The sequence below is a fragment of the Macaca fascicularis genome, chromosome 20 (assembly GCF_037993035.2).
Source record: "Macaca fascicularis isolate 582-1 chromosome 20, T2T-MFA8v1.1".
Classification (NCBI taxonomy): Eukaryota; Metazoa; Chordata; class Mammalia; order Primates; family Cercopithecidae; genus Macaca; species Macaca fascicularis.
In genome coordinates, this window is record NC_088394.1 from 57,947,556 (window position 1) to 57,965,011 (window position 17,456).

Consider the following 17,456-nt stretch of genomic DNA (forward strand, 5'->3'; position numbering starts at 1 on the left):
GAATATACATTCTTCTCAGCACCACATCGTACTTACTCCAAAATCGACCACGTAATTGGAAGTAAAGCACTCCTCAGCAAATGTACAAGAACAGAAATTATAACAAACTGTCTCTCAGACCACAGTGCAATCAAACTAGAACTCAGGACTGAGAAACTCAATCAAAACCGCTCAACTACATGGAAACTGAACAACCTGCTCCTGAATGACTACTGGGTACATAACGAAATGAAGGCAGAAATAAAGATGTTCTTTGAAACCAATGAGAACAAAGATACAACATACCAGAATCTCTGGGACACATTTAAAGCAGTGTGTAGAGGGAAATTTATAGCACTAAATGCCCACAAGAGAAAGCAGGAAAGATCTAAAATTGACACTCTAACATTGCAATTAAAAGAACTAGAGAAGCAAGAGCAAACACATTCGAAAGCTAGCAGAAGGCTAGAAATAACTAAGATCAGAGCAGAACTGAAGGAGATAGAGACACAAAAAACTCTCCAAAAAATCAATGAATCCAGGAGTTGGTTTTTTGAAAAGATCAACAAAATTGACAGACCACTAGCAAGACTAATAAAGAAGAAAAGAGAGAAGAATCAAATCGACGCAATTAAAAATGATAAAGGGGATATCACCACCGACCCCACAGAAATACAAACTACCATCAGAGAATACTATAAACACCTCTACGCAAATAAACTGGAAAATCTAGAAGAAATGGATAATTTCCTGGACACTTACACTCTTCCAAGACTAAACCAGGAAGAAGTTGAATCCCTGAATAGACCAATAGCAGGCTCTGAAATTGAGGCAATAATTAATAGCCTACCAACCAAAAAAAGTCCAGGACCAGATGGATTCACAGCTGAATTCTACCAGAGGTACAAGGAGGAGTTGGTACCATTCCTTCTGAAACTATTCCAATCAATAGAAAAAGAGGGAATCCTCCCTAACTCATTTTATGAGGCCAACATCATCCTGATACCAAAGCCTGGCAGAGACACAACAAAAAAAGAGAATTTTAGACCAATATCCCTGATGAACATCGATGCAAAAATCCTCAATAAAATACTGGCAAACCGGATTCAGCAACACATCAAAAAGCTTATCCACCATGATCAAGTGGGCTTCATCCCTGGGATGCAAGGCTGGTTCAACATTCGCAAATCAATAAACATAATCCAGCATATAAACAGAACCAAAGACAAGAACCACATGATTATCTCAATAGATGCAGAAAAGGCTTTTGACAAAATTCAACAGCCCTTCATGCTAAAAACGCTCAATAAATTCGGTATTGATGGAACGTACCTCAAAATCATAAGAGCTATTTATGACAGACCCACAGCCAATATCATACTGAATGGGCAAAAACTGGAAAAATTCCCTTTGAAAACTGGCACAAGACAGGGATGCCCTCTCTCACCACTCCTATTCAACATAGTGTTGGAAGTTCTGGCTAGGGCAATTAGGCAAGAGAAAGAAATCAAGGGTATTCAGTTAGGAAAAGAAGAAGTCAAATTGTCCCTGTTTGCAGATGACATGATTGTATATTTAGAAAACCCCATTGTCTCAGCCCAAAATCTCCTTAAGCTGATAAGCAACTTCAGCAAAGTCTCAGGATACAAAATTAATGTGCAAAAATCACAAGCATTCTTATACACCAGTAACAGACAAACAGAGAGCCAAATCAGGAATGAACTTCCATTCACAATTGCTTCAAAGAGAATCAAATACCTAGGAATCCAACTTACAAGGGATGTAAAGGACCTCTTCAAGGAGAACTACAAACCACTGCTCAGTGAAATAAAAGAGGACACAAACAAATGGAAGAACATACCATGCTCATGGATAGGAAGAATCAATATCGTGAAAATGGCCATACTGCCCAAGGTAATTTATAGATTCAATGCCATCCCCATCAAGCTACCAATGAGTTTCTTCACAGAATTGGAAAAAACTGCTTTAAAGTTCATATGGAACCAAAAAAGAGCCCGCATCTCCAAGACAATCCTAAGTCAAAAGAACAAAGCTGGAGGCATCACGCTACCTGACTTCAAACTATACTACAAGGCTACAGTAACCAAAACAGCATGGTACTGGTACCAAAACAGAGATATAGACCAATGGAACAGAACAGAGTCCTCAGAAATAATACCACACATCTACAGCCATCTGATCTTTGACAAACCTGAGAGAAACAAGAAATGGGGAAAGGATTCCCTATTTAATAAATGGTGCTGGGAAAATTGGCTAGCCATAAGTAGAAAGCTGAAACTGGATCCTTTCCTTACTCCTTATACGAAAATTAATTCAAGATGGATTAGAGACTTAAATGTTAGACCTAATACCATAAAAATCCTAGAGGAAAACCTAGGTAGTACCATTCAGGACATAGGCACGGGCAAAGACTTCATGTCTAAAACACCAAAAGCAACGGCAGCAAAAGCCAAAATTGACAAACGGGATCTCATTAAACTAAAGAGCTTCTGCACAGCAAAAGAAACTACCATCAGAGTGAACAGGCAACCTACAGAATGGGAGAAAATTTTTGCAATCTACTCATCTGACAAAGGGCTCATATCCAGAACCTACAAAGAACTCAAACAAATTTACAAGAAAACAACAAACAACCCCATCAAAAATTGGGCAAAGGATATGAACAGACATTTCTCAAAAGAAGACATTCATACAGCCAACAGACACATGAAAAAATGCTCATCATCACTGGCCATCAGAGAAATGCAAATCAAAACCACAATGAGATACCATCTCACACCAGTTAGAATGGCGATCATTAAAAAGTCAGGAAACAACAGGTGCTGGAGAGGATGTGGAGAAACAGGAACACTTTTACACTGTTGGTGGGATTGTAAACTAGTTCAACCATTATGGAAAACAGTATGGCGATTCCTCAAGGATCTAGAACTAGATGTACCATATGACCCAGCCATCCCATTACTGGGTATATACCCAAAGGATTATAAATTATGCTGGTATAAAGACACATGCACACGTATGTTTATTGCAGCACTATTCACAATAGCAAAGACTTGGAATCAACCCAAATGTCCATCAGTGACAGATTGGATTAAGAAAATGTGGCACATATACACCATGGAATACTATGCAGCCATCAAAAAGGATGAGTTTGTGTCCTTTGTAGGGACATGGATGCGGCTGGAAACCATCATTCTTAGCAAACTATCAGAAGAACAGAAAACCAAACACCGCATGTTCTCACTCATAGGTGGGAACTGAACAATGAGATGACTTGGACTCAGGAAGGGGAACATCACACACCGGGGCCTATCATGGGGAGGGGGGAGGGGGGAGGGATTGCACTGGGAGTTATACCTGATGTAAATGACGAGTTGATGGGTGCAGCACACCAACATGGCACAAGTATACATATGTAACAAACCTGCACGTTATGCACATGTACCCTACAACTTAAAGTATAATAATAATAAATAAATTAAAAAAAAAAAAAAGAAAAGTATATAATACCTCTCTCAAACTTCCTATCCAATTCTCCTCTCAGTACTTCAATTTAATTTGCAAAGTAGGCTGACCTCAAGAGTTCTTCCACCTTGGAAAAACATTAACTACTATAAATATGCTGCAGAATCATAATGCTCTTATAAACAGAATTATCTAGAGATATAATCAAAGATCAGTAGAGCATACTGGTTAAGCCCATGGGAGGTAGAACCAGATGTCTGGTTTTAAATTTCAGTTCAACCACTTAATATCTGACTTTATATTATGTAGTATTTTCCCTAATTTTCTGATGAAAAATAATGAATAGAAAAACTAATATCGATATTAACATAATAGTATTGTTGTGTATATTAGAAGCATTTAACACAGCTTCTGGCATATAGTAACTTCTCAATACTTATTGGTCATCATTACAGGAGCCCTGGACCTCAGAGAAAACTAAGAATACCCCAAATGTCATGTTTTATATATCTGTGCACACGACAAATGCAATAATGTCTACCAACTTAAACACTACTCTCTTTCTCATCCCTTTATTTCAACCTTCACTAATACGCTTTTGAGTAAAATAGGATTCATTCCAACATATGCATTTTGAAATATAAAGTTAGATCTTGTCAAGCAATTTTTCCTTAACCAATGTATGCATATTATACAGGCAATTTATTGAATCATACTGGTAGAAGTAAGTCACAAACGAATGGTTGTGAAGAAACTAAAAGCCAAGTAGGTAACACGCTAAATATAATTATTGAATTCCTCCAAACATACTTTTGGGGCAGGGATTATTATATACATTATAGAGACAGAGAAAGTCAGGCTTAGATGGGTTATGCCATTTACACAAGAAGTCAGATTTGGAGCCAAATAACCTGCAAATCTAAGTCAAAGTCAAACAAAAACTTCGTTTTACTCAAACTCAGGTTTAGGGAACAATCAGGATTAAAATACACTTGACCCCAATACACAAAAACAATCAAAATATATATTTAAAATGTCTAGAACTTACTAAAGGTAGAGCATTTGCATTGAAAAACCAACTTCAGCAACGCTAGTTTGGGATCCACAGTTAAAATCAGACAAGCTCACATACCTCTATTTATGCAGTATTGCTACAAAACTGAATTCTCATCAAGTCATGAAATTCACAGTAGAATAAAAAAGAACTGTGTCTCCAGCTTCCAAATAAGATATTTCTAAAATAATTTGGCTGCCATTTGGGCAAATATATATGTGTGTTTTGTCTTGACAGCCTGTCAACTGGAAGACAGTTCTTGAACATCACATTCATTTCAATTTAATATTGGTAAATTTCTCAATTAGAATTGTATTCTTCACTTTCCGCACAATGAAATCCCTCAGCATTTGCTGGCATTCCTCGGGGCATACAGGTGCACGTGATGGCATTTCTGGCACAGCAAAGGAGAAAAATGAAAGAAGGAAGGAGGGGAGGGAAGAGACAAGCTAAGGAAGAACAGTGGTAAGGGGGAGAAAAAAGAGATAGTAGCTGACCTTCTTTCAGATATTCACCTTCATGAGAAATGAAGGGAATAATTCACACTTCACAATAAAATAGTGCAGCCGCCTCTGCTTCCTTTAGCCAGAGAGGTTGTAATCACACAGACACTAGACATCCAATGAATCAAATCGATATATAAAGAAAGGTCCAAAGGTAAGGTGGGAAACAGGTTAATAAAAATAATTTTAAAGCCATAAACAACAACCAATTGTGGAACACTTATTTACTTTTTGGCATACCTTTACATTGTACTTTGTCATGCAAGTCCCACACAATGAAAGCAACATAAAAATTATTATCCTTGCTTTGTAGCTAAAGAAAATGGCAATAATTTAACCTCCCTAAACTTCATAGTCAACCTGATAATAAGGGACAGAACCAGGATTCAAACTCACACCGGAAACTTCAGCACATCCCCTGTGGTTTTTGGAAGACATGTCACAGGCTAAAAATATATATACATATATGTATATAAAATATCCTTATATATGTATCATATATATGTATATCTTTATATCTCTTTATATATGTATCATATATCTTTATATCTCTTTATATATGTATCATATATCTTTATATATATGTATCACATATCTTTATATATTATATGTATCATATATATCTTTATATATGTATCATATACAACATACGTAACTGTATGAATTCTATATACAATATATATATGTTAGTGTGGATTATTTAAATGTCTATTAGCAAAAACATTTTAGATGGAGAGATATATACAAGTATGTATGTATTTACAAGTGGACATAGGCACTTCATTATATAGCTAATTTTATATACATATTTATGTATTTATTTATTTTTTTGAGACAGAGTCTCACACTGTCACCCAGGCTGGAGTGCAGTGGCACAATCTCCGCTCACTGCAACCTCCACCTGCCAGGTTCAAGCAAATCCCCTGTCTCAGCCTCCCGAGTAGCTAGGATTACAGGCACACGCCACCACACCGAGCTAATTTTTGTATTTTTAGTAGGGACAGGGTTTCACCATGCTGGCTGCTAGTAATATATTTTAAATCCTTTTCTTATCTGAAAATGGACTTGATGTTTGCAGATGTTTCTGCAGTTTTCTTTCTCAACATATTAATCAGACACATGACTTACATACACAGAAAAGAGAGCCTCTGACACACTTACAATCAATAGATATAGGCTTGGCATGAAGATGTAAAATCATAATGAGGCAAAAATAACAGCTTCTCTATTCGACGTTTATTAACAATTAAGATAAAGTGTGCTGTATGTTTTGTGGGCAGCAATCATTCATTAAAACCATCTTACTCTAATCTACATGAAAGGATGAATTAGAAAGTCATCCGGCCTAAATGAAACGACCAAACAACATGAAAAAAAGAGAAAAATATATATAGTGTTTCTCAGTTCCTGTTTGTAAGTCAGAAGCCAAACGAAGTGAAAAGATGGAGGTGTTTTTGCTTGTTTATGTGTTTTTTATGTGTGTGTGGGGGTGGTGATGGTAGAAAGATAACTTTCTGAGTGAAAAACACAGAAGTTTTCCTAGGAAAAGTGTCATTCCAGCCAGCCATAAAGAAACAATTTTGGGCCGGGCACAGTGGTTCACAACTCTAATCCTAGCACTTTGGGAAGCTGAAGGGGGCAGATCACGAGGTCAGGAGTTCAAGACCAGCCTGACCAACATGGTGAAACCACGTCTCCACTTAAAATACAAAAATTAGTCAGGCATAGTGACGTGTTCTTGTAATCCTAGCTACTCAGGAGGCTGAAGCAGGAGAATTGTGTGAACCAGGGAGGCGGAGTTTGCAGTGAGCAGAGATCGTGCCATTGCACTCCAGCCTGGGAAACAGAATGAGACTCCATCTCAAAATAAATAAATAAATAAGTAAAATAAGTAATTTTGATAAGAAGGAAAAAAAAAATAGAGCTCCTTTCACAAGAGGTAGATAAAGTGGAGTCTTGGCAGAAGAAATATATGAGGAACAAATGAAGACCTGAAATCACTTGTGATTTGCTGCCAACCAAAGTCAGCAATACGATATGACCCAAGTCATACTGTAGGTAGGTAAGAAAAGAATGAAATGAAGCCAGACCATGAAAAGTCCCCCTGGGTAAGTAGCTGAACACCAATAAAATGTAAGGGATATTTTTTCCTCTGGGATAAATACGTATGTCAGCTAAGAAATAACATGGTTGGAATCCAGCACGCTATTTGGAAAATTTCTGAGATCATCAATAATCCAGTGAGGGTCATTAAGATATGATTTTGGAGAGTGGTCAAAAGAAAGGGATGGGATGATGCATCAAGATTACACAGCAGTCAGTAGTGGCTGGAATTAGGGATTAAATGGACAGGCTACTGGTGAGGCTTAATGAGTAAAAACAGATTCAACAGTATCACTTGCATGTTTTACATGAGATTTTAGAGTGCATTGGACTCATTGATAAAGTCAAAGAAGTCAGAAAACAGACAAAAAAAAAATTTCATGAAAGGAATTAAGTTTGATTTTTTTTTCTACCCAAAAGTGACTACAATGTCATTCTGGGATATTCTATCCAGTCATTTTTTTCTATGTATTTCTTAAAATTATACTTTAAGTTCTGGGATACATGTGCAGAATGTGCAGATTTGTTACATAGGTATACATGTGCTATGGTGGTTTGCTGCACCCATCAATCAGTCATCTACATTAGGTATTTATCCCAGTGCTATTCCTCCCCTAGGTCCCCACAACCTGACAGGCCCTGGTGTGTGATATTCCCTTCCCTGTGTCCATGTGTTCTCATTGTTCAACTCCCACTATGAGTGAGAACATACGATGTTTGGGTTTCTGTTCCTGTGTTAGTTTGCTGAGGATGATGGTTTCCAGCTTTATCCACGTACATAGTTTGATTTTTAATGCGAAATTTGAGTTGCCTTTGAAATATCCAGATGATAATGTTCATAAAGCAATTGACAATGTAGATTAACAGCTTAAGCAGAACAATGGGGCAAGGCATATAATTTTTACAGCCAGCCACATTAAACAAACGGCTGAAGATACAGGGGTGACCGTGAAAGACAATGGAGGGAAGGAGAGAGAAAAGGAGATGGCAAGGGGATAAAGAGAAGAAGAAACACGAGGAGGAGAAGATGAAGGAGGAGAACTAATGGAGAAGGGTGAGAAAGAGGAAGAGGGATAGCACAAGGTAGTATGGGGAAGAAAAAAGAACTCTGAGGAACAAAATAACCTTAAAGAGTACACGACAAAATAAGAGAAAGTCATTCAAACATAAAACACATCAAGTCAAGGAGAGCAACTAGGATATTCTCTTTCTCAGAAATGCATGAGAATAACTTACTTGCAAATTAAGTCATTTATTCTACAAAAGATTTTTCTTTATTTGAAATTTAAATTCCAACTAATTTCCATCAGGAATGTTATAAAGACACACACACACACACGCACACACACACACACACACACACACACGAGTATGTCACTGGATTGCTAAATTAAAATATCAGGACCACATTTGGGAGGTAAGGACATTCTGTGCTATACCTGATAATGGTCACCCAATTTAGCCTTGGAAACCATAATCAATACTTGGCCTTTATTTGAGTCTAAAGTGAAGATGTTATTGAAGACACTGTATGTCTGTATACTTCCTCTGGTGTTCATATCTTTATTTATTTGGAATTTTCTTGAGCAATTTGATTTTATAAAACTTGTGAACAGGGTTCTTGATCAGATTTCCTTTTTTATTTTTTCTCGCAGTTCCTTTAATCCTAAATTTGGGGGCTTTAAATAATGAATATACATGTCCGTATTCACCAAATTCTGGCTTCCAATTTATCTCTACCTGTGTTTATTTGTTTTATCTTGTTCATCTGCTTCAAACCTATGTGACTTTACTACATAGCGTGCATCCTTATAGGCTGTCTTAAATGCAATTTGAAACAAACTTGTATATGCATTACACATTTTTAAAAAATGGCTTTTGTAATCTTATACTTTGAACTTTAGATTCTGCCTACTACTTTTATCATACAAGGAAAAGCTCTAAAATCCTTCCTTTTATTATAGAATGTCTAGGTTGAGGGGTTTCTTATCATCAAGGCCAGGTTTATGGGTAGATAAGCAGATCCAAAGAGGAAGAAACAAGAATAAAATCATGTTTGAAATACAGATTGCTCTGTAATATGTAATGGGTTCTTCAATGGCTCAGAAAAATTGAGAGTGGGTCAATGGTACTAGCAGTCACTCCTAAAAAATGTTAAGATGGACACAAATACAGAGGCCCTTGGTAATCGTGACTGCCTAATCCACCCTAGACACAAACCACCAGAGCAACCTAGTATCTGGCTGACGACAGGCCTAGATGGCTTTCTATTTCTCTGTGTGCTGCATCTGCATGTGAATATACACAAACAAATAATTAAACATCAAGCAAATATCAACAGGATTAGCTTGGCATGTTAGAACAAATCTTGATAAATCCGCCTCAGTAACAATACTCAAACTACAAGTCTATGAGAGGAATACAAATTCAGCCTATTGAAGTATTGTCATGTAAGGAAAGCTATTTTAATAAACTTGCTCTTCCGTCAGTTCCTATTACTAAGGGACCAAAGCTACTGAGCTGCGGAACTTAGGCCAAAAAGGGGAATTTGGAAATGCAAATTAGAGATAAGGCGGTAATAAATGTCTTTTATTCAGCAATACATGATCCTTGATGCCAGGAGCTATTTTAAAGATGACTTTTAATAGGTCTGTGAAATTGGAAGCATACATACCCAAAATGGACATTTCTGGTACAGTAGCATGATAGGGTCCATTAAGAAACTCTGGTGCGTTGTCATTGATGTCTTGAACTTTAATAATAAATTCAGACGGAGGCTCCAGAGGTTTGCTTGTCTCCCAATCCACTGCTTGAGCTGTTAGGGTATACTCAGCCTTCTCCTCCCGGTCAAGTCTTTTTATAGCATGGATATCTCCAGTTACATCATTTATTTGAAAGATGGTCCCAGCTCCATCACCTGATAGGATATACTTGATTTTTTTGCTCCCAGGATCCAGGTCTGTGTGTAGCTAAAATGAAAAATGGCGTTAGTTAGTGATGGAGCAACCTGAAAAGTTAGTTTTTTAACTACCTCCTTTTTGAATATTAAGTTGGTTCTTTTTACACAACATCATCAATTTCTGCTAATAGCAGCTGTACAAAGTGTATGCAGCTGTGCGGATATCAATTAAGAATAAAATATAATGAAATTCACCTAAATAAGTTAGAGCAGTCCTTAAAAAGTACTCTGGCCTGTTTAGTACAAAACAACATGCTTTTAGAACGATAAAAAGGTCAAGGAGAAAAATACAAAACTATATGTTTTATTTTCAATCTATTACATTTATTTAAATTATTATGATTAGTTACCTTTTATGGGTCAATATCTGTATGCCCAGTACTAGGTGAATCACTTCTCATATAATCATTTCCTTTTTATTTAAAAAACTGGGTTAAGAGTGTTTCATATGAAACATGAGAAAACTGATGCTGAACAAGGCACATATTTACCTCTCCAAGGTTGACATTTGACAGACTCAAGTGAGGTAGATTCAGAATTCAATTCAGATCTGCCTGTGATATTTATACAAACAAAAGTAATTCTAATATATTGACTGATATTAAGATATTACATTTTTGAAAGCCTTTTTTCCTTTAGTTTGGACAATTCTTCTAGTCCAGGAAAATCATTCCCATTTTATAGAGAAGAACACTGAGGCCAGAATATAGGAGTACCTTTTCCAGAAATGGAACACCCCAGAAAATGACAACTTTTCACCATGAACCCAAATCCATTTTTGGTCATAGCAATGAATATTTACTGAATTTGTGTGTCAGGCAAATACTCTGCCTAAAACACTGTGGTAGGTACCAGGGAAAACAGAATCCCTGGTTTTAAGGTTCTGACAATTTTCTCTCAAGCAGGAGACAGGAGTATTCTGATATTATACATGGTGTGTCTCCTGTTTTTAAAAAAAAAAATTAACATAAAATAAAATAATAATATATATATTTGGGGATTTGAATTTTTAAAAGACAAGTCCATTACAATGTACTACTTCAACGTACATATTTTCAGTTTAATTCAATTACTTAATTGCCAATATAGTTCCAGCTGAGATTTCAAACAGTTGTTCCAAAAAAAAACTGTCTTGTGGAAAGAAACGCCTAGAAATTCAAAAGACGCTGTGTTCTCTTGGGATTCCCTTTATTCAGAACAGCCTCTTTCACTTTCTTCGACAATTTAAATTGTATTAAGCCCTTCAATAAGTGAAAAGAAAGGCTTATAAAAAAGACATAAAATAGTAACAAAGATTCCAAATGCATCTAGATCTCCTACTTTACCTTTGCATATTTTTTAAAGTTAAAGCATACAATTAAATCAAATATTTATTGATTCTCAAAATGTATCCCTTTCATTTATTGTATAAAATGTATTAGCATGAACAAATATTGAAATGCCACTTTATCTTAATGAATGTGGGATTATAATTCATTAATGTGATATTAATCCTAATTTATGATCATTTTAATTTATGTGCATTTTAATATTTCCATTAGCATTTTTATTAAAAAATTTGAATAATATATACTTCATGGAAGTTTCCATTCACATACAAAGAGTTCTTGAGACACAGAAGGGATCACTATGTATATTTTTGCCCACAAAATTTTGTTAATTAACAAACTATTGCATTTCGTGTCATTATTATTTATGTTAAAACTTATTTGTGCCATATTTTCTTCTAATTACCAATAGCCTCTGATTATTAAATGGTATTACAATTTTATTTTTTAATGCTCCCTTGTGTTTAAAAATAACTAAGGGAAGTAACTAATGATAAAAAAGAAGCATCGGTTTTTTCGGTTTGGTTTTTTGTTGTTGTTGTTGTTGTTGTTTTTGAGACAGAGTCTTGCTCTGTCGCCCAGGCTGGAGTGCAGTGGTGCGATCTCAGCTCACTGCAAGCTCCGCCTCCCGGGTTCACGCCATTCTCCTGACTCAGCCTCCTGAGTAGCTGGGACTACAGGCACCCGCCAAGGCGCCTGGCTAATTTTTTGTATTTTTAGTAGAGACGGGGTTTCACTGTGGTCTCGATCTCCTGACCTTGTGATTCATCCACCTCAGCCTCCCAAAGTGCTGGGATTACAGGCGTGAGCCCCTGTGCCCGGCGAAGCATAGGTTTTTGAAAGAACAAAACACAAAGCTAAGATTCCGGTTTCTCTAATTATATAGTTTCTCTAACTATATGAACTATATAGTTAGAGAAATGAGTGAAGAAATTCACTCATTTATTTGTGTTTCAGTTACTTTGCCTAGAAGACAGGGATAAAGCATCTATGTGCAGAATTGATTTTAGAAACTGAGACCATCCAGCTATCTGAAAATTATTAAAACAGAGAAGAGGCACTATTAAGTGTCCATTTTTCCTTCATGTCATATTCGGTCATATGCAACTATCTGAAAACACTGTGATAATCCCAGTTCCAATGTAAGTGAAAGCAAATTCTCAAGACTCCCTTCAAAAATAGCTTTTAAACATATAGCACTTTTTAAAAAATGAGGTATATACTTCCTCTTGCTTTCAGAAATTTTACTTTCAGCTTATCTAAGTAAAATCCAGATCCTGGGGCCAATGATAATCTCAGAACAGAATATTGTATATACGAATGTTCATTTATTTCATCCTATTATTTGTATCACACACACTGACACACACAGTCATGTATATACTCATGACTCAAGTCATGTACCTGCACATGACTTGTTCAGGAGACCAACTTGATAATACAAGAAAAGACTGTAGGTGTGCAAAACCAGCAATTTACAGAGAGCAGTTACCGAGGCTGCAGGTCTGGCCCTCGGAAGTATTCAGGATACATGGTTACAAGTTGTAGCTTTTTCTGTCAGTCTTCACCTAAGTGTGTCATATCCTGTTCACTTAATGCAACAACACTGCCCCGTCAATGTACCCCACCTAAGAACTCCCTCTCTGAGATTATGGAGCCAAAGATACCCAAGTGCACTGAATGTTCACATACTGTGCATCATTTAGAACAGGGATGCCCAATTTCTGGGCCGTGAACTAATTCTGGTCTGGACCTCAGGGCAGGAGGTGAGCAGCAGGTGAACTAATATTACTGCTTAAAAAAATACTCTGGACTGTTTGGTATAAACCAAAATGCTTTTAAAATGATTTTTAAAAAGGTCAAGGAGAAAAAAAAAGTGTTATTTTCAACTTACTGATACACTTATTTAAAGTTATTATGATTAGCTACCCTTTATGGGTCACTACGTGTATGATAAGGACTATGTGAATCACTTCCCATATAATCATTTCCTTTTTAGAAACATAAAATGAGCTAAGAACGTTTCATGTGAAACATACAAAACACAGAGCGGATACATGGTTACAAGCTGCTGTTTTTTTTTCTGCTGCTCTTCACATAAGTGTGTTATACTTTGTTCACATAACAACAACACTGCCCTGTGAACATATCCACCCAGAACCCTTTGTCAGACCAGCAGAGGCATTAGATTCTCATAGGAGCAGGAACCCTGTTGGGAACTACATATGCATGGGATCTAGGTTGCATGCTCCTTATGAGAATCTAATGCCTGATGATCTGAGGTAGATTCGTTTCATCTGGAAAGCAAAATCCCACCTTCTCCAGTCCGTAGAAAAATTGTCGAGACGGGCGGATCACGAGGTCAGGAGATCGAGACCATCCTGGCTAACACAATGAAACCCCGTCTCCACTAAAAATACAAAAAAAATTAGCCAGGCGTGGTGGCGGCGCCTGTAGTCCCAGCTACTCGGGAGGCTGAGGCAGGAGAATGGCGGGAACCCGGGAGGCGGAGCTTGCAGTGAGCTGAGATCCGGCCACTGCACTCCAGCCTGGGCGACAGAGCGAGACTCCGCCTCAAAAAAAAAAAAAAAAAAAAAAAAAAAAAAAAAAAATTGTCATCCACAAAACTGGTCCTTGGTGCCAAAACGGCTGGGGAAGGGTGATCTAGAGGAACGAGTGCCATCTCTTCCAAGGGCTGCTTCTGCTAACCAGAGCAGGATCAGAATCACATGCAATCCTGCCTGGGCAGGTAGGACTCACTCAGCTGGCTGTGGTACAATAAGATCACATTCATTCATTCAATAAACCCCATGCTCTTCTCTGTCTTAGGGATGGAGGTAGAATAATAAAAAACACAGACAAAGTCCCTGCTCTCAAAATACCATAATTTTGTGGGAGACCGAAACAAACAGAAAATTTATGGGAAATAGAGCCTTTAATATATTAATATTATTAATAATTAACTACATAGTAATATATTGTTAATATTTGTAATTAATACATACAATTATGGTTATTATTAATGTGTTGACTACTTATTACCTGGTAAATTTTTCATAATTATGATGTTATTCTCACAGCAAACTAGAAACCATTTCTTCATTTTACCAATGAGATGATTGAGATTCAGAGATTTTCACACAACTTTTCCAGAGAGTTTATAATCTGCAAGTAGCAAACTTAATGGCACAAGCTTTCGAGTTCATTTCTGGATTCAAACGCATGCTCTAAGGGCTATGCTAAGAAAGGAACTGAGGGCTGTGAGAGCATACAGACATTTTACATAACCCAGAAAATAGGGTATAGAGGGACAGAAAGTCTACCCCAAAGAAGTAATGGTTAAAACTTCAGAGGCAGGAGAATCATGGAACCCAGGAGGTGGAGGTTGCAGTGAGCCAAGATCGTGCCATTCCACTCCAGCCTGAGCAACAGAGCAAGACTCTGTCTTGAAAAAAAAGAAAAAAGAAAGAAAGAAAAAAAAACTTCAGATCTCAACATTGGAGAAAACATGTGCCAAGCGCAGGGAATCCAGAGATGAGAGAGAGCATAGTATGGGAGAGAAACTAATAGAGCAACGAATTGAGAAAAAGAAAGGTAATAAGAAATAGGAATGAGAGAGCAAGACAGGGGCCACATTATACAGAGTTGTGAAACCAAGATACAGGGTTCGGATTTAACTAAATGTGACAAGAGAACATAAATAAATGGTTTCAAAAAGTTGTGACATGATAATAGTTTTGTTGTAGTATATTGCAGTGGTTACAATGTCTGCTTACAAGCAAACATTATAGAAGCAAAGAGAAAGGGGAGGTTGGATAAAGAAAACACAGACACCAATTCTCAAAGCTGCCTTAATTCTGATTCTCAAGGCCAGCCTAGCATCCAGGATCCGGCATGTTTACAACCAGATGAATCCCCAAACCCTCTGGCCACCCACTGTAGCCTGGTTGGAGGAGCAGAGAGTATCAAGTAAGCCTTCAATTTCAGGAATCCTAACAGGACTGCTACATAATTGAGCTGAATTGTGTGTATCAGCACCATTACACCCTCATCATCTTCCATATATTTGCATAACACCTTCCAATTAAAAGACAAGATTTTACTATAAAAGTTTCATGGGAAGAATCATTTGCATTTCGTTCTCCTTTGTATTTCCTCTGCCTAGTAAGGTGTCTGGCCTATTGTTGGAAGCTCGGTAAATATTTGTGGAGTAAAGTGAAAATAAAGGAATGGAAAGAAAGGATATTTTTCCATTTATTTTCAAAACAATGATTTTAAAAAGAAGACAAAGGAATTTAGAAAAATAAGTCCTAGGGCCCTAAAATCTTACGTAAGACAAATGCAGAGCCCTTGAATTTCCTCAAGTATGTATTCAAATTTAGCATCCAACATGGGAATTGAGACATTTTAAAGGGGCTGATGGAAGAAAAGATGGGTAGGTGATAGACAGATGGGTAATAGATGAATAATGGATGATAGATGCCAATTATCTTGTACACAGACATCATTGCTTTCGAAATCAGAGTAAGAACCCTGGTCTTCAATATCATTCATATCCTTCTCAAGGTTGCACATACTGATTGTGAAAAAAAATGCAAATTACTTTTTAATCTTCTCACACAGGATTCTTCACGAACCTAAAGTAGTCCTAGGACAACGGCACCAAGAGTAGTTAAATTCTCCTTTGTGGGTAGCTATCTTAATACCAAATTATGACTCAGTTACCAGAGAAGATCAAACTGGGCCACTCTGCCTACCTCTTCCTCTAGAATAAGATGAGGATTGGGATTGAGTAAATTACAAGGGAAATTGTTCCACATCTGAAAATCAGGTAGCTCTGACATCAGAACTCATTTTGAAGTTTCACTCTATCAAGAAGGACATCATGGGAAAGTTTCTCCAAGTACCTAAGGGCCAGACATGGTGGTTCATGCTTGTAATCCAAGCACTTAGAGAGGCTGAGGCAGACAGATTGCTTGACCCCAGGAGTTCAAGGCCAGCCTGAGCAACAAAGTGAGACCCTGTATCTACAAAAAAAATAGAAAAAATTAGCCAGGCATGGTGGTGCATGTCTGTAGTCCCAGCTACCCAGGAGGCCAAGGTGGGAAGATGATGTGAACCTGGGTGTCGAGGCTGCAGTGAGCCATGATTGTACCACTGCACTCCAACCTAGGTGACAGAGTGAGACCCTGTTGCAAAAACAAAAAAAAAGTAAAGTAAAGAAAGAAATAAAAAGAAATATATAAGTTACTGGGGAGAAAACCTACATCTTTTAGAACCCAAAGAGTTAACAGGGGCCGGGTGCGGTGGCTTACACCTGTAATCCCAGGACTTTGGGAGGCCAAGGCGGGCAGATCACGAGGTCAGGAGATCAAGACCATCCTGGCTAACACGGTGAATCCCCGTCTCTACTAAAATACAAAAAATTAGCTGGGCGGGGTGGCGGGCGCCTGAAGTCCCAGCTTCTTGGGAGGCTGAGGCAGGAGAACTGCGTGAACCCAGGAGGCGGAGCTTGCAGTGAGCCGAGATCATGCCACTGCACTCCAGCCTGGGTGACAGAGTGAGACTCCATCTCAAAAAAAAAAAAAAAGAAAGGTTGACAGGGATCGCTGCAATATGAATCTCTGTCATATACTGATCCCAATTTTTCATGAATCTGCTCACCCTTAGAAAGGAGAGCAAGCTTAGCATTCTTGAATCAAATTACATCCTAGCATTATTTTCTCCAAATCTAGCAAAGTACCTGTCAGGGATAGAGAGAGAAACTGGGTTGCTGGCTATCAATCTATCAGTGAATGAATTACAATCCTTAACTCAGATCCATTCAATATCAAAGATGGGACCAGGGACTTTGACATGATATTAGTTTTGGGCCTAAGTCTCCAAAGTGGTGAGCATATAGGATTTCAATCTAGAGCAGACAAATGTTTAGGCTACTAGGACAGTGAAAGGGTAGGAAGGAGAAAGAAAAGGAGGAGCCGAAGACTTCTTTGCATGTTTCTGAACTACTACCAAAAGGATCAGGAGTAAGCCTTGAAATTGAC

General features: G+C 37.6%; 1 protein-coding gene across 3 annotated transcripts in view; it reads right to left on the minus strand.

The window, feature by feature from the left end:
- The window catches only part of CDH8 (cadherin 8), a 390,268-nt gene that overhangs the window by 250,680 nt on the left and 122,132 nt on the right, over nucleotides 1-17,456 (minus strand). For all 3 annotated transcript variants that reach the window (XM_015443035.4, XM_045382372.3, XM_005592125.5), the window contains exon 3: nucleotides 9,800-10,094. In XM_015443035.4, coding sequence (XP_015298521.1) covers nucleotides 9,800-10,094 — 295 coding nt within the window. The remainder of the gene's footprint in view (nucleotides 1-9,799; nucleotides 10,095-17,456) is intronic.